The 25,007-nt window shown below is 39.3% G+C and overlaps 1 protein-coding gene across 3 annotated transcripts in view; it reads right to left on the bottom strand.

The window, feature by feature from the left end:
* The window catches only part of OSBPL10 (oxysterol binding protein like 10), a 127,144-nt gene that overhangs the window by 37,873 nt on the left and 64,264 nt on the right, over nt 1-25,007 (bottom strand). For 2 of the 3 annotated variants that reach the window (XM_069770792.1, XM_069770776.1), the window contains exons 5-6: nt 16,080-16,290; nt 5,568-5,722 (exon numbers count right to left, since the gene is read on the bottom strand). In XM_069770792.1, coding sequence (XP_069626893.1) covers nt 5,568-5,722; nt 16,080-16,290 — 366 coding nt within the window. The remainder of the gene's footprint in view (nt 1-5,567; nt 5,723-16,079; nt 16,291-25,007) is intronic. The other variant, XM_069770784.1, reaches the window with a different exon arrangement.

The raw sequence follows: 25,007 nt of genomic DNA, 5'->3' as shown, positions 1-25,007 counted from the left end.
GGTCCCAGATAAAAACAGCCTGTTTCCCATTTGTATTTGGCTGCCAGGGGAGGCATTTGGCCTGCAGTTATATTTTGTCAGCTCAGAAGGGGAATTCTGACACCCAAAATGACAATAACTTGAACTGGAATAGTAGCTCACACATGGAAGTGATTCACATCTTTATTCTAGTTAGGCACCAAGTTTATTACAACTGAATTTACTATGGACTCAATATTTTAAAACTAATTAATTTCAGCATTTATTGAAAGGAATTTCAAAATTACAAACCCTTAAATGAAAGAAGTAGGGCCACATTTACTGCAGACTGGACACAGACGAAGTTCATGTCACATGCACAGAAGTATTTTACATCAACTCACAGCAGATGGACAATAGTTATGTTCCACTCAGCCCTTATCCCTGCTTCCACCTGATGTTTCAGGTGGACAGACCAAAAAAAATCCAAAAAAGTAAACTAACTAAAACTTGGAGGCTTATACAAAAAAAAAAAAAAAAAGAGTATGGGGGGGGAGACAAAGATGCTTGATCAGGCATTTCACTGTCAGGGGTTACTTCTTTCAGTGAAGATAACAGGCTTTAACTTCATGCTGCCATATATCACAACCCTGAAAGAAAACTCATCTGGGAAGATGAAACAGCAACATCAAGAAAGAAAATGCTAAAAGAAGCAAGGAATACACAAGATAATAATCTCTGCTAAAAAATCTTGTATCTTCTGAACTAGTTTAAGCAGTATCTCAAATGATATCCCTGCATTTCAAAGCAAGAAACACCCTAAGTAACAAAAGCAAGTAAACACCAATACAGTGTTTTATCTAAAGAATCTTTAGCTGCTTTTTTATTTCACAGGGGAGAAACTCTGCATTCCTGAAACCCTGACAGTGCGACAGACCAAAAAGAAAGGGTAATTCAGTTATCTACCACATCAAAACTCAACTCCAGAACTTACTATATCCCTCAAGAATGCTTAAGTATTCAAAGAAAATGGCATCAGATGAGCCTTGTTATTGCAGAGGAGAATTATAAAGATCCATGCTTCTTCACAAACATATAAAAAACACAGCAGAGAACAAGTCATTGGTTTGTTAATGATGTTGCTTAATGCACTGCTGCAAAGTATCTACATGCTGTGCTGAGAATTAACACAGCTATCACTAAACACATTCAGCCGCTTGGTCATGTTGCCAGGAAACTGCTGCCACTGGCAGCCTGCTCTATGGGAAAGACTCCTCAGCAGTCACATCCCATCACCCCCCTCACCCCCCACCCCAACATAACTAACATCTTTTTAAAATCACTGCTGATCCACATACCTAAAATTATCTTTTCCTTATAAATAACATTCTATAATATAAGCAGCTGAGTCAGTTGTTCCTCAAGGGTAATAATTTAATGGCTTTTTCTATTCCAGACTACAGGTCAATTCACAATTTGTTTGGTTGGTACATCTACTATATTACGCTGACTGTTAGCCAAAAAGCTCTCACCCATTCCTATAGCTTCTGACTAAGAGATAGAGGTTATATCATAAAAAGTACAGACTTTTTAAAAATAAAAATCTAGGCCCAGTCAAAGAAGAAATTGGAGTTAATTTTGATAGCACTGATAGAGGAACCAGCACTCTCTTCTCATAACTTCTGTAAAAGCAAGGCTCACTTCTTTTGGCAGGTATATTTTGAAAGCTGAACCCCATTAATACACTACCAACTTCTTCATAAATGAGGATCATCCAAATGCCTAGTTTGAGTTTTTTAAAAGAAAATCATTAAGAGAAATAAGCCTCATTGGAATTACACTTGTGGATTCCTCCTTTTCTCCTACATCTAAAAGAAGCTACCAGATAAATAAAAAAAGAAATCAGGGTCTTCAATGTCAAAAATTGGTCGAACAATGATGTCTAGATGCATTTTCTCAATCTCTGCTGATGCCACCACAGTTACTAATGACAATGTATCTGGACTACAAAAGAAGTGGAGTGTGATGATTTGCAGTGGCTTTTATATACAATTACACATACTAAGTAATTAGCACAGTCAGTGCTTTTATACCTTTGAAAATGAACTGGCTACCCAGTGCCAAATCTAGGCTCCTGCCTTGAACACACAACAGGCCAGAATATATTTTAAAATAAGCTTAAATCCAGCACACAGAATTGTTAAAGTGTGTTAAGCCAAACACCTTTGTTAACTTTGGGGGGCGTATCACACATCATCTCCAGGATGACTACCTGGCTCAAGTAGCATCCTTAGCAGGGTAACAGTTATGTTGCTCAAAAGATTTTTTTCTCTTCTTCAAAGCCTGTTCTCTCACCGTCCTTTCTCTAGTCACACTAGTTGCAACAAGAAGAAGCTCCAGCATCCTGTTCAACACTTCGCTCAGCTTGGACAGCTGGGCAGAACCTGTAGCACTCTAGGAAAACTTCACCTCCTCTCCCAGAAAAAGATCTCACCACAGCAGCCAAGAGGTGTAGCCTCTGTAACAGGGCATGACAAGTTGCTTGATCTGAAGATGAATATGAAAATACAAAAGCTCCAACTTATGTTAGATGCAACTGTTCACCTCTTCCACAGTTCAGGTGTTGTGCTTCGGCCTTCCAATGGGGCACTGATATCTTGATCACAATGATCAAAACTGAAAAATAGATCAGCTACATTTAAAAGAGCACCTTAAATTGCGAGCCAACAGTATCCATCTCAGATAACATGAAGCACACAAGGACTCAGTGGAAGGGAAGATGCAGGTTTGGAAAGAGCTTCCAGGAATGAATCTTGATTCAGGCCACTTTCTTGGGGCAAAACCAAATTTCTGCTTAATAAACTGTACTACCATAATGTGAGAGACTGAAGGAGTTAAATGTCTCTAACATTGTGGTGGGGCAAGTTCTGCCCAACAATGAACTCTACATAACCAAGAACCCTGCACAGCAAGGAACAACAGGTGAAAAGCAGCCGATCAGCACAGGACATCAGCAACAGGACAGGGAGGGCATGCCGGAGGGTGCGCAGCTCTGTGTTCTGATACACTGTTCTGATATGCTGAGCAGGGCAGCTCACCATGCATGGCCAAAGATCAAACAATGGTCCTGTCTGCAGGGAAGGAGAAGTTACTCCCCAGACAACCCCCCAAGCCCACTGACCCATTTCCCAAAGGTTCTGAAAGCACAAACTGGCATGACACTTAATTAGCCTAATGAGTTCGAGTGCCCACCCGAAGGAGGGGAAAGGATGATAAAAGGACACAAACTGAAGCCCACCAGAACTGGACCTTTAGACTGACTGGACCAATGCTGGACCCAGGACCGGTGAAATCTTTCTCTTTTCTCTCTCTGTCTCCCCCTCTCTCTCTTTTTCCCGTAATCCCTACACCTCACCCCTTTAGACATAAACCGCTGACCAAGTCTGGGACTAGGAGTGGATCCAGCCGCCCCTAGGCTCCTCTCTGAGAAGGAGTCTAGAAAGCAAGGAGGTCGACTCTGAACCTCGTGACTTAATGGAAGGGCTCTCTTCATTGTCCTCCCTGAACTGATCCCCAAATAAGCAAGGCCTGTAGTATATGTTTGGTGACATATGGTTAGCACGTTACACAGTTTACTGATATAGTTTCATGCCAATTCTTCTTGCAAGCATGCCCATTCTTGTTGTGAGCAAATAAAAGCTTGAGTTTTGTGAGCTAAAGGATCCCTGATGTTGTTTCACCTTAATCCTGACCTGGGAATCAACAAACCTGAGTTGTCGTTCTGAGAAACTGGGACGTGACACATAACAAAAATTACAAGCATGAGTCCAGCTGCTTCTTGTTGCTCCACCAATCCACAAACTTCCACTTACTGCTTCTGCCAAAAACACCATCTTCAGCTGACCTTTTTATAACTTAAAAATCTAATTTATTCTCTTTTTTTCCCCTCCCTTTTTTCTTCTTTTTTAAGGGCTAGTGCCCCAGGGCCTTCAAATGCAGGCTGCTGATTTCAGGAAGACTGCCCACAAAGCACTGAGGATTCTGTACTGCAAACAGTGCTATGCTCCCCCATTTATATCCATCTCTTCAAGGGTACTCCCTTCTCAATACATCATGAGTTCCACATGCAAAGCAGTACCTCAAGCCACACACACAACTCAGTAACTCTCATCAGCAAGTGAAGGGGAGGAAACTGGACTTTTTAAAAAATTGTCATTTAGAACAAGTCATAAATGGCTCAACTCGACTGCAAAATGATACCCTGAGAAGAGTTCAATCAGCTGCTGCTCTTTATGTTCTTGCTGCAAAGCCCATGCTTCCACATCCTATTTGGCTTTACCAGGTGGTCAGGAATAAAAACATCTAAAAAAACTTAATGAAACAAATTGCAGTGTATCAGTGAGTAAATTAGTAACTCCCAAAACAATATTCTTAAATAGCCTGTCTTAAGAGCATACTATAAGAACTGCAGTTGGCTTATCTGAAAAAGAAATTACACAACTTCCTAATAAAAAGCAATTACAAGTAATTTAAACATTGTGATTAATGGACACTAGAAGTAACTGAATTTGAAATTACTTTCTAAGGACAGATCTGGAAGAGGACCAAAGTAACATGTAACATTAAAGAAAAAAAAATCCGGTTTATCCTTGGATTTTTTAAACCATACTCAATTCAAGATACTACGAAAGAACCAGAAAAACAAACAGCTTTATTGACGCCCCCAGCCATTACACATTTTGTTAAAGGTGATATAATTTAATTTAAGCCATTCCAATTGCCAAAGAGCATTCACTAGTACAAAAGGGTTTCTTCAGCTCTCTTAAAACGTTCTTCCCAGTTCTCCAGGTCTCATGTGCTCCAGGTGCCCTACAATCTGTGGGGTCTCAGAGTGAAGTGTTTTCCTGGTGGGCAGCACTGGTAACCGAAGCAGACAGTAGAAGCTGGAGATGTTTGGCATGGTGAGAGACTTTCAGTGCATGGGATGCCTGATACGCAGCTGTGAGCCTCCTCAAAGAGCCGATGCTTCAGAACTGCCCTTTACCAAGTAAATGCCACAAAAGCACAAATCAACAGGCTGGTGCAGGATGATGCGGACAAGTTCTGCCCATAATCACTTAACAGGAAAAGGGGTCAGAAAACAATATATTTTTCCAACTCAAAGAATAGTCAGCTATACTCAAGAGACACCCAAGAGCAAACAGCAACATGAAAGAAGCAGCAGCAAGCAAATGTTGTGGTCTTAGTGTCTCCTGTCTATCTCAAACCAGCATAAAAAAAACAAACAGCTTTTTCTGTCACCAGAAGATAGAAATGTGTACTGACAGTCTGTTAATTGTTTTTACAAGAGACTGTACGCTTGCCATAGTCCGCTGTCCAAAGTACCTCAGAGAAGCAAAAGCACACAGCAATGTCATCAACATATTTTTCTAGAGTGCACTTTCGCATGAAACTTAGCATTTGCACAACTAATTTCAAAGAGGATACCATAAAGAAAAAAGTACAATAAATAATTAATAAAAGCATCCACCATCATACATAGTTTGCATCTAACCAATGTCAAGTCTCAGATACAACAGAAAGCACCTATAGAGACCTACCATGCTCACCTCTGTATTTGGTTGTAATGCCTGTCCATCCTGGGCTGCAGATGGTACTATTGCCCATGTAATGTTGGCACTAGCAGATGATAAGGAGCTGAGGGCACCATTTTTCAGTTGCTCTGTGGAGTGCGACTTGGGCCCAGGCCATCCCAGGATACCTTCTGAAGCAGAAATGAGTGTCAACTTACACGAGACAGATTACATATTTCTTCCATTCATCTCATCATTCTACTAATATAAATGAACTGCTATCTCTTCTCTGCTTCCATGCACAGTTTTACTTTAGTAACAAAAATACTCTAGCATCTCCTGTGCCGATTTATCACTGATAAGCATTTTTTTTTTAAAGTCAACAAAGAAACATTTTAAAACATTACTCCTACCACCAGATAGAATTCTACATAAAGATTATACAACCTGGCACACCTTGGTAATTAAGCAAGTACTCTCTATCCACTGTTTTCATAGTTATGAAGTTATCCACGTAAACCCTTCATTTCTTCTGCCTGAAATCAGAGTTTTAAGCCTAGCAGCTGTTATTTTATTTCTGTCTGCACTATTAAAAGCTCTTTCTAGATTAAGTGCTAAAATGCTTTACTGGTCCCAAGACCACAGTTTAGAAGAGGTCTCATTAGAAAGATACACATTAAATATGAATGAAACAGAATTAGACATCAGAACAACCCTTATTTCTGGGGACACCTGATTTCCAGGATGGGCCAGTATTTAAGGATGCCAAGACAGAAAGAACAATCAGCTAAGGTGACTGCACAGTTATTCCTCCCTTACTGCTCTAAAACATAGTATCAACATTCAAATCAGCAGCCCTCAGCATAGGGCTTAAATTTCAGCTATTAATTACACGCTGCTATAAAATGCAGAGATATGGATAAGAAAATTGCAGCTCTTCAGTCATTACCATAATTTGTACATGAAAATACAATTAGTGCTACAGGGAGAATCTGCTTCTCTCATCACTGACAACTTTTTAAGATGACCCAAATCAACACAAAGTACATTAAAGAACATGCAATTTACCTTCTCCATATCACCAGGGGTTACCAGAGGTTGCATCCTAATTAAAGTAAATGGTCTGATCTGGTGAGGTAATGCTGTGTACTATTGTATTAATACTTATATTATTAAAAAATGGGCCACAAATCCTATAGCTGACCTCTTACCAAATTCTAAAGATAAAACAATTAGAGAACATTCCTCTTATCTAAAATGGCACTAAGTTATGATGACATGACAAAACTTCAGGTCTACTTGGTTAGCATGATTTTGTGGCACCATCTTTTGCTGAAGAAAGCATAAGCAAATAGTTAAGCATAAAATGATTTTCAGAGAACTGAGTTACCAACAGCAAAAAAAATCCAGCCTTTTTTTTTTAATGTTTGTTTCACACAGTGACTCAAATTCCTTATTGCCAAAGGAAGAGCATCTCTGTGGCTCTGCTGTCAGGCCACATACTGCAAAGCTTTTTGGGTTTCAATGACTTTGAGGACTATGCCAGTAGATGTTATAAGACCTGGTCAAGTTATGTGAACCATGTGAGAGAAAATGCAAGTATCAAACAAAGGGTCATTTTCTTGGATTGGCTCTACACATTGATCCTACACATCAGGAAGCTAACATCTGTCCCCATTCCAAAGATGTAGATAAATCAACACACAATGTTGGTATACATGGCAAGTAATGAAGAGCACGGTGACTGTAGTCATAGTATCTTGAGCAACTTGCTGCTAGGAACAAAGGATAACCCCAGATCCCTCAAAACAAGCTGATTCAGAGGATAATCTAAAGATTGTTTTGGCAGATCCAAAATGAACTCTTGCTGCATGGGAGGAAGGAAGCATACCGTCAGCATGAACAATAAAACTAAATTGGAAAATATCAAATAATAATGTTGATTCCTTGGAGGGAATTCTTGTCTGTAAACCATCAACAATTTTTTACTGTTTTTGATGTTAATTCGTACCGATTTCAAAGGAAAAAAAAAAAGGCAAGAAGTTAAAATAAACTTGTTTCATTTTAGAATAGCCACAAAGAGTTTTATGGTGCGTGCCTATGCTTCTCGCTCTTCGTTACTTTGCAGTAACAAATCTCAAACTATTTTTCTGTTTCTCCCTGTCAAATAGCTGAATATTGGATTATTGCTGCTATTTTCCTATTTAAAAAAAAATTTAAAAATTGAACTGACTTCTCTTTATGCCAATCTTTGAAAATAAGTCATCTGATCATTTCCTTGGGCTATCTCTTTTCTCTGTGCACACACAATCTATTTGGCCTTCACTGTAAACAATTTTTTTTTTAATTAGTATATTTTTTAAAAATCTAATTTCTGTAAATAAGCACAACAAGAAGCTCCCACTTGAATAAATACCTCACTTCAGGGGAAATTTTTAAGTGTGAACATTTACTTCACCATCAGTTATATATTTTTAAAAACACTATACTAGTTTTCCTTTTCAGTACAAACACATCATAAGAAGACTATTTACTTCATCTTTCTCCACACATTTTAGAGACTCTCTTACAGAAATAGAAAACGTTAGAATATGCGAACATGTTTTTCCACCTGTCCCAAGGGCAATGCTACCCTCACAAAACAACAAATCTTGTCAGCTCAGTCAATTTTTAAACAGATCTTAACAATGCATTATGACCTAGCCAACACCAATAGGATGCCAAGAGTTAAGGTCCAAAGGATAAGCACATCTGTTTCCTCAACACCTCTGCATATGAGAAAAATTGTTTTGATAAATTCTGTGTGCCTGGAACTTGACTACTTTGCAGAAGAGACATATGCAGTAAAAGATATTAGTCATACGCCACAGAAACCTAAATAAATAAAAAGTCAGCTCTCTGAACAAGTTGAAAAAAATTCCACGCCTAGTTTCAAAGTGCCATCAGGGAACCTTTGGTGATCTTTAATCTACAAATCTTACTCTGAGATGTCAGCATTCTCATATTATCCCAAGGGAGTTGCCATATACCAAATATAGCAGCCTACTTTTCAGGCAAAAGCAAAGTATGAAGAGAGAATTCATCAGAAATAATCTTAAAATCAACTAAGATCAGAATACAATCTCTATATATTAAGTGAAAGGACACAACAACATGGCTCCTACTTCACTCACGTTACCAGTTGTACATCCAAAACATTCTCATCTGCACTAGTAGAAATTATTCTTACCACGAAACAGTACAGCATAGTTGTTCTCTGTCCTATATCAAATAAAATTATTTTATTGGAATTTACTCTCCACAGACTAAGTTGCTATCTGTAAATAACCTGATCCACTCTAATGGAGTTGCCATCTTTGCCACTTTATGGCACTTAAAATTTTCTATCACTACTTCAATTCCTGTTCTTTTAAAGACTTCAAGAAGAAAAAAAAAGATATGAAAACTAAACATATTATGAGAAAGAAAGTTTATCTTCAGAGCTGGGTACTAATAGGAAGAAACTGCTGTCTCTGTTCTGTTTTTAAGCCAGCTTTTTGCTCTGTTCTCAGTCATAGCCAAAGGCAGCTGACAGAAAGGTAAATTCAATTCTTATTTTGATACACTTCATAATTCTAAAGAAATTCTTAAGAAAGGCAGTCACAAGTGATACAAAAGCATTCACAGCTACACAGCTACTTTATTATTTGCTTTAAGACTATGCAAAGCACTACATTAATTAAAACAAAGCATCTGTTTCTGCAGTAAATGATGCAAAAATTAGAAAGGACGTAACAAATACACAACTAGTAAAATCAGCCAGATCTCTTCTATCTGCACAGTGTTGGTTCTGTCATTCCAGGAGTGAAAACTCAAGCCTGATTCCTCTGGAAGTTCAGTGCCTATACACACACAAAATTACAGCTCTTACAGAAAATACCCCAAAAAGAGCTTCTGTGATGAACACGCAGCAGACAAATCCACCAAGGCACAGGAGAATGCTTCCACATAAGAAAAGTACAGCATCCAGAGACAACCTCCTCTCCTTTCCCTATAGCAATGCTACAGTCCACAAAACCCCATCTATTTCAGATGGCACAATAGGCTGTATCCCACACAAATGCCCTCAGGAGAAACATGTTTCCCTCTCACAGGTGCACACAGCTGGAGGGAGGAAAATCCTCCCCAAAGAGGTTTACTGGAGATTTTTCAGTTAAGCAAGGTTGATAATTTTCTTTTGTTGTTTCTGATTTTCTAGGTACCTGATGTACCTTCAAACTATGTTTCTGCATGATAATTGATGCATGCAATATGCCTAACATCTACCTCAATCCTATTATAAAAACCCTTCTATTTTTAAGTCTTCTGGTATTGGTTTATAGACTAAAAAAACAATTATGTTTTTCCTGGCACAACTGTAAGCTAAAATCTATTCATAAAAAAACCTCTTACGATATACTGTAACTACATGCTAACAAATATCCCCTTAACAATGCAATGGTAGGCCTCAAGGAGAGGCAAAGATTAGATCTGGATTCCCTCCCCTGCCAGGGATGGATGCGACAGTTTTGTCTCTCCGCTGAATCCTACAGCAGGCTGAACCAGCAACAGCAAGTGGCAGCTGCACATCTGCTTTTCAGATTAGAAGGACGACCTGGTATTTGCTAAGGCTGTGCAGGACTAGAAAATAACGTAATCTTCCAAAGAAAGAACAACATATATGGAATAATGTATTAGCATTTAGATAGAACAGCAAATTGTTTTTGTTATTCTCAACAGAAGCAAGTCTAGCAATGATGTATTTAAGGCAGACCTGGCTGACCATGTCAAATTCAGGAAATTACACCAGTAACAAACAATGTGTTCTCCCCTGTCTTCTTTCCTTACTCTTCCCTGACCACAAGCATTTGGCAGGGAAGGTTAAGCAAGAAAGAGGAGGACTCTGTTCATTTTTCTCTCCTGCCATCTCACCTGCAGGAGAATCCCTAGTTGTCATTTGTTACCAAATTGAAAGCATCTAGATTTTGTCTTTCCTGTCCATTTATTTTCTCCAAAAAGGAGGCAACAGAGAATCTGCTAAAACAAAGTTCAAATACAATCCCCCGAACTCCCGAATCATCTTCAATCCCTTTGCTGCCATGGGAGGCAAAATAAGCAGCATTTGCACATTCAAATGAACTTCAGAAAATCCATGGTGAGGATGGGTTTGGGTTTTGTTTTAAAAAAATCCTCAGAAAAAAAGAAACACTTTATTTTACACTTTGGAAAAGTGGGCAAGTGAGAAACAGAAAAATATAGGAGGGGATTCCTGTCAAGGAGATGCTTTATTCAGTAAATGAATGACTAATGTGGAACACAGACTAAAAGAACGGATTTATCTGTGCAGGCTGCTACTACAAGACAGGATTCTGTCTGCCAAAACACTAAAATAAAAAAAAAACCAGACTTAAAACACAACATAAGCTGGTAAAGCTACTTTAAAACAAACATTCAAGTTTGCTTTGCTTGCAGTGTGGGAGGGAAGGATGTTGTCATGGTTTAACCACAGCCAGCAAATAAGCACCACACAGCCATTTGTGCACTCCCCCCCACCCAGTGGGATGGGTGAGAGAATCGGGGGGGGGGGAGGGAAGTAAAACTTGTGGGTTGAGACAAGAATTTTAATAGGACAGAAAGGAAAAGAATAATAATGATAATAATAATAATAAAATGACAATAATAATAATAACAAAATTGGAATATACAAAACAAGTGATGCACAATGCCATTGCTCACCACTCGCCAACCAATGCCCAGTTAGTTCCTGAGCAGCGATCCCCACCCCCCAGGCCAACTCCCCCCAGTTTATATACTGGGCATGACCTCACATGGTATGGAATATCTCTTTGGCCAGTTTGGGTCAGGTGCCCTGGCTGTGTCCCCTCCCAACTTCTTGTGCCCCTCCAGGCTTCTCACTGGCTGGGCACGAGAAGCTGAAAAATCCTTGACTTAGAATCATAGAAACATTTAGGTTGGAAAAGACCTTCAAGATCATCGAGTCCAACCATCAATCATGCCCACTAAACCAGGTCCTGAAGTGCCTTGTCTACGCACTTTTTGAATACCTCCAGGGATGTTGACTCAACCACTTCCCTGGGCAGCCTGTTCCAATACCTGAAAACCCTTTCAGTAAAGAAATTTTTCCTAATATCCAATCCAAACCTCCCCTGGCGCAACTTGAGGCCATTTCCTCTCATCCTATCACTAGTTACTTGATAGAAGAGACTGACACCCACCTCGCTACAACCTCCTTTCAGGTGGCTGTAGAGAGCGATAAGGTCTCCCCTCAGCCTCCTTTTCTCCAGGCTAAACCACCCCAGTTCCCTCAGCCGCTCCTCATGAGACTTGTGCTCCAGGCCCCTCACCAACTTGGTTGCCCTTCTCTGGACACGCCCCAGCAGCTCCATGTCTTTCCTGTAGTGAGGGGCCCAAAACTGAACACAGGACTCAAGGTGCGGCCTCACCAGTGCCCAGTACAGGGGAACAACCACCTCCCTGCTCCTGCTGGCCACACTATTTCTGATACGGGCCAGGATGCCGTTGGCCTTCTTGGCCACCTGGGCATACTGCTGGCTCGTATTCAGCCGGGTGTCAACCAGCGCTTATTATAAAGACTACTTAGCAACAACTGAGAACATCAGTGTGTTATTAACATTATTCTCATACTAAATCCAAAACATAACACTATGCTAGCTACTAGAAAGAAAATTAACTCTATCCCAGCTGAAAGCAGGACAGATGTTAATCACAGCAGTCAATAGGTTGTAGAGATACTCTTCTGCCAAAGGCTACACAGGCAGAAAAAATAACACTAAAAATTTTAAAATTTGAAGCAAAGACAAAGGTTTCTTCTACACATTTTTATTTTAAAAGGCACCTGTTTCCTGTCTGCATGCTAAATGAACTCAAGCTTGTCACAAGGCCCTTAATGCTGATTAACAGATACTTTCCATGTACCTAAGTGGTGACATTTTTGGCTAATAAGAAAATCCTTGACATTTTTCTCCCTCCTACAAAACGAGCAAAATTCCCAAACCAAAGAAGCTTGAACAGATGTAATCTCTTATCCTCAATTCACACTACACATAACCAACACTTTCAGCTGATAATATCCTTCTCCAGCATATCTTTCAATGAAAGAAAAAAAAAATCACAACTAATTTAGCTAGTGATCAATGTACATACCTTTAATAACGACAGCTAGAAATGAATTTGACATTATTTGACATTATTTTGACTCAAGAGTAGAAACATGGGATTTTGCTCCACTGACTGTTCATGTTGATGCCCTTCCAAAATCAAGCACTAACAAAAAAGACAATCACAAAAACCCTTCCTTGAAGCTTTAGAGGGGAAATAAAACACGTATTGACTATCCTTCAAGACAAGATTGAAGACTTCAGTTTAATCTTCATGTCTGCTTGTAGGCTTGAGGTCTAGGACTGACAACTCACGAGAAACATGAAAATTAAGAGGAAAAATCATGTCATCTTTAAACTATTGCATGACAAAGAATACCATAAAAATATATAAAGTCAGGACCTACACAAGCCTAGATTCTGGATAAGATTCCACTAAACTGAATGCCAAGCTGCTTTCTTTCTACTCACATTACTGGAAACCAAAGCAATAAAAATATTTACATCAAAAGAAAGGAGACATTTTTTTCTGTTTAAAGCTGTAAAGGTCTGTAAATCTGTTTAAAATAGCTACTATTTAATTATAATCTTCATGAGTGCATTCTGTAAGTACTAGGTCAGAAACTCTCAGCTACTTTAAGTCCTTGCTTTAGAATCAGTAAGATTGCAAGACCTGCAGTGGACAGAGAAGACAACAGCAATCCTTGCATAATCAGCCATAAAGACTTCAAGGACACAAGCAGAGCAAAGGTACAGAGAAAGCAGAGAAAGTAGGTATCTATCTACTTTTCAGGCAGTTCTATCTCTTTATGGCATATTAGTGACCAGTTTTGATGCTGAAGGAAGGTAAACTTAAGGGTAAGTTCAAATCACCAAAGCTAAGCCATTGATTATTTCTCACACTCCACATGAGCAGGACTGTGCTGCTTTGCTGGACTGGACTGCTTTCATGAACTGTGGGCTAGAAGCAAGAAAACAAGTTATCAAATTCCTGTCTTGTGTCTCTCTACAAAATCCTACGGATCCTGCCCCACAATGCCCAGTAGCATCTTGGACACTATGGAGCAGGTAACGAGAGAGCACTGGGATGGAAACATTTGGCAATAAATTGCACAGGGCCATCACATCTCATAGGAAAGGAGTTTGAGACTTCCTGTCAGAGGAATATATGGCTTTTAACCTAACAAGAGTCATTTTCACCTGACAGTATCAACAGGTGATAGTAAAGATCATCATCTTTTGGTTGCACCTTCTGTGTATGAAATTAAGAAAATTCACCTGGAGGACACAGAACTGAAATTAAATATATCATATCTCAGAATTAGAGTTTGCTAAAGGATTACTTAAAGGCATTAGGCTCATTAAGATGAGTTTATGCAGCTTTGATGACTCTGAAACTCTACCGACTCCGCAGAAATGTTAAGTCTATCAAAGTATGCCTGAACAAGATTAAGTGTGTAGGAAAATCAGTAATCAAGACTTGTAGGCCAGGTTGTTTCAGGCAACTGTTGCATAACAACGCCTGGGGAAAAGAAAAGGAAAAAAAAAAAATCATTTCACAGACTCTTTCAGTCTGGGAGAAGAGACTAAATACTTCAGCAGCTTTTACTTCCTTCCCTTTTTTTTTTTTTTTAATTACATACCAAAGAATTAGCACATGTACACACTGAAGAATTAACTGTTTGAATTCAAGTTCTCACAGTTATGCCAAAGATGCTGGCATGAGCCAGTGCTACAGAATTTTAATTCCTGAAAGGATTCTTGTACAAGTTTAAAGTCTTAGGAGGAACAAACAAAAACACTTATTAAATTTTATTAAGTACATTATAGTCATGGCTTTCCAATTTTTTTTTCAAAAAATATGGGATTCCCTTTCAGCAATTACTAATGTTATGCTTGCTTTTCTCTGTTCTCGTGCGCAGATCCTCAAAAATCATTGTCAAGTCTGTCAGGTCAAAATACAGACACTGATTTAACAGAAGATTATTCGGACACATTCAAGGACATGTACAACTCAAGTCACCTATCTCTGACAGTTCACTTAGATCACAGGAACATGAAAAACAACCTTCAGGGACTTTGAAACTAGAAAGTGACTTTCTTCGAAGGATGCTTTTCATCTTTGTTCGAAACCATTCTCTTTTGAAAACAAACTATATTAAAGAATTCAATTAAATGCACTTTATCATTACCATTTAGATATGTGCAAGGCTTTTTTGCATTTTCTACAAGAAAACCAAAATACAGAAAATAAGAAAATATTTTGGGTTTTTATGTTCCTTATGAAATACATCAGAATCCGGATGCGGGAAAGTCATGATATACCACGGTATAGGTGTCAAAGTTTTTACGCTGTTTTTTCCTAGAACCCTTTTTACATCATTTGCCTACTTCTTAGCTGACCCTCTCATGTTTCTGTTCTCATCACAATGGGAATTCTTCAGAGGGCTTCCTATCTAGCTCTCATCAGCCCTGAGGGCATATGCTGCCCTGTAGTAAACCTACTGTATGTAAGGACAGGTTGAGGGGGAATGTTGTTGAAGCACCTGAAAAAAACATAAAAAGCCACCCCATATCCAGAGTTCTGCTGCTGCTGTTCGTCTTATATCAAGTCCTGCTCCTGCTTTTAGACTAGGCAGTGCACTCTGTGTATGGAAAAACACTGACCACCTTTCCAGAAAGCTAAAGGTCCAACTTCCAACATTATTGACAGAGATATAGAACTGGGTGAATTGAAAAAATTGAGCTACATGGGGACTGAAAGGTTCATGCCTGCAGAGCTCAATGCAGAATCACACTGTTTGACATTTTAGGCTCATAAAAATTTGCCACAGATTTTTTTTTTTTTTTTTTTTTTAATAGCAGTATGGAGAACTCTTTCCAGATTTAAAGAAAACCACAGACTGGAATAAACGTGCCTCAACAGCATCCTTCCATGTAGAAAACTAGAAATATAATTTTCACTGTGGCGTTGCATAATATTACATATATTTTTATCAAACAAATCTGCATTGTGATTTCAATCTAAAAAAAAACCAAGCAAAACAAAACAAAACAACCAAGCAGGTTCTGCACTGTCATTAAGAATATAGGCTTATCTACCTGTTCTCCATGCCCCCCTTGTTTTTTTGGGGGGGTTTTGCTGTCTTCAGAACCTGATTTCCCTCAGAAGACTTAGGACAGCCTCTTTTCCTCCTCTCTTCTGATTTCAACAGATTTTGCATCTTTTTTTTTAGGCAAAGAAAAAAATTATGACACTTGAGGCTGTGAAAGCTTACAAGCTGCTCACCCCGACGTACCTCTCTCAGGAATGGTTAATTTTGCCTGCTTCAGTATCATAATAAAAAACCCCAAGGCACATAAAGTAACACCCAAGAGAGCTTGTGCTCACCTGATGACAGTGTCCTGTTATGATGCTGGCCCACTTGATGCATGCTTTGCTGTAACAGAGTCAAACATTCTCCAAGGCAGCTCAGGGTGGCAGCAGAGGTAGCTTTTAAAAGCAGCAAGTCCTGATCCAAGGCAGAAAGTGGCCCAGAACTTGGGAGAGCTTCAATGGCTTGTACAAGATTCTTCTGTTGTCCCTCAACTTGGCTCATGATCTGTAAAGGTCCAAAAACATCTGCTGTCATAGGAAATATCACTATGTAGCTGTTAAATTCTTATGGGTTGATAGAGTGACTAAATGTGAAGAACTACCACAAATGGATGTTAATGTTCTGATCCAAACATACCATATACTTACCTACAAAAACGAAGAGCTTGAGACTACCAAAGGCCTGTAAAAATGTCAAGACTATGTTAGAGAAAATTGTCTCTTAAAATAGTAGGTTCATAGTAGGTTTAAAAGTGTGACTCATACTTTCTCAGTCTTCATAAGGAAAAGTATGAAAATGCTACTTCCTTCTCTATTACTAATTTAGGCTTAGATTTTCTTTCCTTTATATGTGATCTGAGACACCAGAGGAAGCTATACTGTCCCTCCTCCTTCTTTCCTACATAAAATAGCTAATCACAGTTTAAGAACAGTCATTTTTCATTTCTCAAGCATCAGTAAGGATTTTTTTATAAAAAATAAGGTAACTTGTGAGTTTACAGACATTAGCATAGGATGCAACTTAGAGTACTTATTTACTATCAGATATGAATACCAGCTGTCAGGGAGAAAGTTAATCTGTTTCTAGATTTGGACCATCCAGATGAAGACAAAATGCATGCTTGTATAGCAGATAAAAACAACATTATTTGAGCAGGCTGTTCTTTAAACAAATTGGCAAGCTTCCAAAATCCTTCTGAAAGCCAAAAGAAAAAGGAGATGTTTAAAACTTCTCTCTCCATTTTTATAGCCTGTAGGAAATTATACATGCACATAAGAAGCCTCTTTTCCTACACTTACCTTGCAAAGAACTTAATGCAAAAACTTAGAGGTTCATACTTGAGGTATCCAAAGCTTTCAGAAAAAAATATCTGAAGACTTTGTAAGCAACAAAGATTCAAGCTCCATTTGTCCAAGCTACTACACTGTAAAAATGTATTAGTATGAACTTCATGACTTTTGTATTACCGTTATCATATTTTCAAAGTATGGTGTGCTTCCTGTAGCCTACACTGTGGTAAATAGACTGATTAAAGCAGTATACCTTGAGCGCACTGAAAAGCAAGAAAGAAAACTGGACTCAAAGATGCAAATAACCATCCTTGCAAACAAGTTAGAGTAGAATTAAGTGAAAAGCTGTTGTTGCAAGGTTCGTAAAGAAATTTAGCCAAGGTTGCTGAAAGTTACAATAATGACATTTTAATAGTCAACATTTAAAACAGAGGCCAAAGCATCAGTAGAAGCCACAGTCAATTCTAATTCCCTTTGACAGAAAACAAGATCAGTCAGAAGGTGACACAGACCCCCACGATACGCAGCTTCTGGGAACTGCTAGAACCCCAGGCAGTGCTCTGCTTTGAGAGGTCACACACCATGTAACTGAGCTCCACAGCACAGAGGGTTGCTTCAAAGCTAAAACAAAACCAAAAGCACCACGGACACACATTCATGCAAATACTCCTCCCTCAGGAAGAGAGCTCAGGGAAGCAATCTGAAGGAACACCTAGGAGAAAAAAGATCATCTTCTCCCTGGAAGACAATATAATTGTATGGAAAACTGCTCCCCTCCTTTTCCCATCCTGCATAAGAGTGTGACATTGAAAACCTGACATTCTCATGCTTCACAGCAACAGAAATGTTCTATTTTCATTTTTAAGTGACTAGTTCTCCTATCTCTTTTTTTTTTTTTGAGAGAAAACTTACAGTCCTGAAGATTTGCTTCCATAGGAAATAAAACCCAAAATAAAACTTCGAAAAACTCAGACATTTCCATTTTCCTCTCCCCTTTCTTCTGCAGCTAAGACAGAAGTGTAAGATAAATTGACCAGAGAGCTTAGGAAACATTTGGAAAATTAACTGAATGTTTGCAGTTATCACCTAGCCCAAAGCTTTACAGGCTTTTATCAACTATATTCTTCCTAGATTAGGAGAAATTTAAATAAAATCAATGATTTATTCTCCCTTCATCCAAAACAAGGTATTGCTGAGTCTTACTGTTCTCTAGCTGAAGTAAGATAGTTTTAAAGAAGCCTTTTTTATTCATCCTTTCTGCACTACCTAGCTTTACATTATAGTTGAGATACCAACAGCCGTTCTACAGACCTGACAGAGCAGAGACACCAGGAGCAGCAGCTTCTGTGTAGGATTCAAAGTATTAGAACTTGCTGAATATTTGCTGCTTGAGCAGTGATCAAAACCACTCTGTTTAAGGTGCTGAATGAACAGAACAAAAAGGAAGAACCTCCCCTATTCTAGAGTCATAGAACAACTCTGTGGCAAAAAGGGAAGGAATTAACATATATTATTGAAATAACTGAATTTTTTTACATGCTTGCCAATTGTTGGATTTTTTTAAGTCTTTAACAAAAGATATTAAAAGAGTTCAAGTGTGGTTGATCTAAAAAAAGAATATATCAAAGAGGAGCCAATACAAAAACACCAAACCATGCTAGATAAAACTCATTAAATAACACATTAACCCTTAACAGGACAGACACTAGGCCATGCAGCTATAGCATTGTCCTCTACCTTACTTGTTGGTCTGCTTTTTGCTATCGTGGGGCGAGGGGAGGCAGAGCGCTTGATTTATCAGCACTCTAAGCTGGTTTCAAAACCAGAATGAAAAGCTTTGATTTTGAGAAAGTTAAACTGTAACTTTTGTTTTGCAAAGTGAAATAACTTCCTTAATTTTGAATGACTTTGCTCTTACACAGGGTTACTTTAGTACCTTACAGCTCTCCATCCTCCCCATTTGCAAATAGAGACAGCTCAAAGTAGTAGTTCTTTACTTTTTAAAAACACCAAAGACTATTTGTCCCCATCTCCTCATCAAGTTTCAAGCCACTTCTCCTTCCACTCTTGTTTCAGTTTTGGCACACCCTCTCCACCTATAAATAGCTTCTCATAATATGGAAAAGAAACCGCATATTCCCACAAATGCACTCAAACTTCAGAAATACAACTCTACGCTAAATATAAAATAGAAAAACTAAAAGAACTTTCAGGACTACATGTATTAAAAGGAATTATATGCGTGCATGTATCTAACATTAGTAGCCCTTCATTTACCTAACTGCAAAACATTCAGTAAGGAGAAGCCTCAGGCTAGGAAGAGACCAGCTCACATGCATGGCTTGCTCCTTTCTCCACCTTCACCCTGCAGCAGGAGAACAAGCAGACCACGTTATGTGTTCCCTATTAACAGCTGTTCCTGAATCTTGAAGGAGATTCAGACCTTTTAGCCTTCCAGAAATTCTCAGGTGTTGTCCATATTCTTGAGGTGGGTTGACCCTGGCTGAATGCCAGGTGCCCACGAAAGCTGCTCTGTCACTGCCCCTCCTCAACCAGGCAGGGGGAGAAGAAATACAACAAAAGGCTCATGGGTCAAGATAAGGACAGGAAGAGATCACTCTTACCGTCACGGACAAAACAGACTCAACTCAGGGAAATTGGTTTCATTTATTACCAATCAAATCAGAGTAGGATAATGAGAAAGAAAACCAAACCTTAAAAACACCTTCCTCCCACCCCTCCCTTCTTCCCAGGCTTAACTTTAATCTCAAATTCTCCACCTCCTCCCCTCCAGCTGCCCAGGGGACGGGGAATGGGGGTTGGGGCCAGTTCATCACACGTTGTCTCTGCTGCTCCTTCCTCCTGAGGGGCAGGACTCCTCACTCTTCCCCTGCTCCAGCGTGGGGTCCCTCCCATGGGAGACAGTCCTCCACAAACTTCTCCAACGTGAATCCTTCCCACAGGCTGCAGTTCTTCACAAACTGTGCCAGCGTGGCTCCTTCCACAGGCTGCAGTCCTTCAGGCACAGACTGCTCCAGGGTGGGTCTCCCGCAGGGTCACGAGTCCTGCCAGAAAACCTGCTCCAGCGTGGGCTCCTCTCTCCACGGGGCCACAGGTCCTGCCAGGAGCCTGCTCCAGCATGGGCTTCCCACAGGGTCACAGCCTCCTGCAGGCACCCACCTGCTCCAGCGTGGGGTCCTCCACGGGCTGCAGGTGGATATCTGCTCCACCGTGGACCTCCACGTGCTGCAGGGGGACAGCCTGACTCACCATGGTCTTCACCACGGGCTGCAGGGGAATCTCTGCTCTGGCACCTGGAGCATCTCCTCCCCCTCCTTCTTCACTGACCTGGGTGTTGTAGAGTTGCTTCTCTCACATATTCTCACTCCTCTCCCCAGCTGCAATTGTGCAGGGTTTCTTCTCCCCTTTCTTATATATGATATCCCAGAGGTGCTACCACCAACACTGATGGGCTTGGCCTTGGCCAGCAGCGAGTCCATCTTGGAGCCGGCTGGCATTGGCTCTATCGGACACAGGGGAAGCTTCCAGCAGCTTCTCACAGAAGCCACCCCTATAGTCTCCCCACAACCAAAACCTTGCTACACAAACCGAATACAATTTTTCTGAATAACACTACCCTCAAAGAAATCTGCCACCCAATGACAGCCTCACAGAAGACTGAATGCAACAGGAATCATTTCTGATGTCTTCCTCAGTAGGTCGTCTTCTCTCTACCGCTTGCTCCAAAAGAGCCAATTCACAGCTTCTGTTGCTGCCTGCCTCCTCCTCTCCCTAGCTGGTCTTAAAATCCAGTGTGATTGCTTTCCCTACTTAGCCCAGCCACAGCAACTGCTCACTACTCCTTCACAGCTGGAATTGCACCTCCTGGATCTCCCTATTATAAACACACTGCCAACCATGATGTACAGGGCCAAACGGTTAGGTGACAAGATACCAAACAAATGGGTAAGTAGAAATGACTCTGTTCTTGGGGTCACCCCCACAGTATGTGAGAGAGGCAGAAAAAGCTATGAGATACCCTAGGATTGCAAAGAAATGTATTTCAGATATAGTAAGAAGAAAGAACATTCTTTCATACAGTAAATAAGGTAAAATTAGCTGTTAATTAATTTAAGAACTAATAATGAAAAAATAAGGTGCTATTTTCTCTGCTAAAAGAAAAATATCACAGTAATTCAATATTATTGAATATTACTATTATTCAATATTCGATATTTGTTGAAATAGTAGATGATATATTAATCTTTCCCATGAAGAGAAATCATCTTACAAAACCTGAATGTCATTTTTGATTTAAGGCTTCAATTTGTTTCTGAAACTAGAAACAGAGATTCCCAAGTATTAAGTATAATATTAAACTCTCTGTTAAAGATTTTTCCTCACATCCTAAACCAAGGATAAATAGAAACTTCAAAGGAAGAAAACTGAATAGCCACACCTAAATGGAAGACCATATTACTGCTTTTGACATGATTTTATTTACAGTGGAAATGCCCGTTACTCAGACTCCAGGACTACCAGGCCTAAGTCTGTTTGTCCAACCCAGATGGGTATTATGAAAACCAGAACATTTTTCTTTCTAGAATTAGTGATCCTACAGGATTTCACACAACTAATACAGCACATCACACCAACCTAAAGCAAACAGCAGCTTTAAGCCATCTACAAAACTACCTGATCCACAGCTGTCTCAGGGGCATCTCCCAAGACACAGCGATTTCAAGCTCCCTGAAGCAAAGGAGGAATTACATCAGCCATATTACCTCAAAGGGCAAGCAGGCACTCTCCCTTTGTCATACAGGCCAAGTGGAGCTGGCCAAAAAGTAAGTAGCGTCACCAATCCTGTCCTTCTATATAGCAATTTAAATACTTCAGATCCTCCTACCCTTCTTTTGGAATATAAAACCTGAGGAAGATTCTTCAGACCTTGCCAGCCTCAATCTGATACACACATGAACAATTTAAATTTTAACATATGACTTTTTCCTATTTTGGTATTGATCTTCACACATATTGAATCCCTTTATAGTAGGTAGTAAGATACACTTACCCATGTGTATGAAAAAAACCCAAAACACTCCAGAGAAAAAGGAAAATATTCTTTTAGTGCTGAGAACCCACACAAATTCTATATCGTCACACTACTCTGTGACATGCTAGAAATCATTCATCAAGGAGACATTCGGCTCCATCAGTTAATAACTCTTTTTCTCTACTGCAGTATTCTCTGCGCACCACCATCAGCAGCACATTGTTTGCCTACTTATCTCTAGGCAATTCCTCTGAATGATTTAATGCAGCGATTTTTATTTTTAAATCCTTTCCATTACTGACTGTATGCAAGTTGAAAACAATTATTAAAAACATGGGAAAATAAACAACACAGTGCTTAGATGAAAAACAGAGCAACTGTAAAACTAAACAGTTGTGTGGGAAAAGCTTTAGACCTTTAAATAGTAACATAAATGCAACACAGGTCACTTTCTTACCAATTCTAAGTCAAGTTGCCCTTGTGAGAAGTTTACTGCCTTCAAAGGCTGGGAAATAGCCAGTTCACTTCTTCACTTTGGGGTTGGTTTTTTTTTGTTTGGTTGGTTTTGGTTTTTTAAAAATAAATATAGTGTTATATGAAAACATGGTGTATATATATCTCTCTCAATCACACACACATATACACTTTCTGGAAATACTAGTTTCCTGCTTTTAGACAATAGTACCAAAAGAAAAACATTTCAGAAGACATTGGGAAAGGACACAAGGAGAGACCAGCTTTTCAAACCACCCTATAATAAGTTGTAAGTGATGAGTCAGGATCTTAGCTGTCATTGTTAAACAAGCATATACCACAGGGCTTTTTTTCTTTTCTTTCATATAAAACACTGCTTTTCTTAAAAGCAAAAGCAGATGAGTGACAGAAGAGAAGAAAGACCACACACAAAAAATAAAAACCTTCCAAGTCATTGTAAACCCAGTACATTGGGTTGACATGTAAACCTAATATGATCATCAAATCTGACCTTGAGCAAGGACTCCTCTTGCAATCTTGACCTGTATTTCATCAACACCACCACAAACTGTCATATTGTAAAAATTAAAAGTTAAAACAGACAACAAATATATGTAAAAGTATAATATATACACACACACACACACAATGTACCAAGTATATATCAAAATAGAAGATATAGATACCTGGAACTCCAATGTTGCTACAGCAATCATACCAGTCATTATTTTGACACACTAGATACCAATTCAGATCATTCCCACTTAATATTTCCATGAAACTTTCCAACTTTCAACTATTTATTCTGAGAAAGGAAAGAGCATAAACACACATGCAAAAAGACTACTGTAAACACTGTTAATCACCAGCTCAAGAGATACACTTCTCCAATTGAGAGCTCTGACAAATTAAGGTAACTTCTACAACTGCAGTAAAAGAGATAATTTTTTTCTTCTCCAATTTAAAGCATTTTTTGTTTGAGTTAAGCATTTATACCTAACCACTGCAGGGCAAGAGAACTTTTGCCTCAGCTTAAATTCTGAAAAGCGTTCTCAAAATACTCAAGGTCACTTGACCAAAGACATTTTCTGATAAGGATTTATAGACTTCTCTCTTTTCTTCAGTAAAGTCACGTCCACAGATCTTTTAATGGGATTTCATCAATAACATGCAAGCCAAGAAAGCAAAATTACAGCTTAATATATAACTAAAGTGAAAGAGCTATACGCAGAGGTTGCTGCTAGAAGTACTGCAGTATATAATGCAAATCTCTTATAAAGAGAATTTTGCATTTCAGCTTTAGAAGTGTCTAGAGTGGAAACATGTACAAGACCAGATGACCACAAAGATGCTTAAGTTCCACAAGTAACATACCTGTACACTTTGCTTACAATAAAACCTGAGCTTTTGACCAAAAAGAACCTCCTTGAGCTGTGAACAGAAGGGAATTCTATCCACAAAGCTTCAATCTGGATGAAGACCCACAGTAGCCTCTGTGAACATTACTATGCTAATGAGAAAAAATATTTTAAGAAGGGATCCTGGAACACCAAGTGAGATATTCTGAAAGCATCTTGGAAAGATGGAACAAGATAATGCCATCTGCATCAATTTTCCTTTCTTGATTACTGCTTCCCTCCCATTACAGAGAAAAAGCACATAATTCTCCATTATTGTCACCTCATGGTAGCAGCTGCCTCGACCTCAATTATTTTGAAGAAGCAAACAATGAAAAGTAAAATTAGAATGATTTGTTATATAATAGTTATTAAGGCTTAGACACATACATTCTCTCAATGAAGCTTCAAAGGAGCAAGTTAATTTTCACTTGGCGTTTAATTTGCTGAGACGTAACAAAAAGTTACGGAACAAACAGAACTATACCTCTGACAATCAGGATGGCAGCTAGTCACCAGGGCACATTTCTTTTCCATCCTTGCCTCTGCTTTCACAATTCTATTTCCTCCCTCGGAGGAGAATGAAAACAAGCTCCCCTCACCCCATCCACATTTTGTTCTCTTTTCCCTAACCAGGAATCCACATAATCTCTGTTAAGAGAACAACTGAAAAGCCAGTTGCTACATATCTTCATTGTCTCAGCTAACAAAACATCATTTACCTTGGGGGTTTGTTTTGGCTTTTTTTGCTCAGCCTTCTCATTGCGTGCTCTGCAGGGTGGTTCCTTGTGAAGAAAACCTTACAGAACAGAGAGCAAATGTCATCAGGACTGATTCTAAAAGCCAAGCATAAGACAACCAGGAGAAAACAAGGTGTGGAGAAGGCAGTCTGGCTCAGTTGTTTCCTGTTCTTAGCTATTCTTTCCAATCTGCTGCTTCCATTGACGCTGCTGCTATTCCACTAGTCACCATCAGCACCTCCAGGGACTATGAGCTCTCCAAGGACTT

This window comes from Haliaeetus albicilla, chromosome 2 (assembly GCF_947461875.1).
Source record: "Haliaeetus albicilla chromosome 2, bHalAlb1.1, whole genome shotgun sequence".
Classification (NCBI taxonomy): Eukaryota; Metazoa; Chordata; class Aves; order Accipitriformes; family Accipitridae; genus Haliaeetus; species Haliaeetus albicilla.
This window is presented reverse-complemented; position numbering and strand designations above follow the sequence as displayed.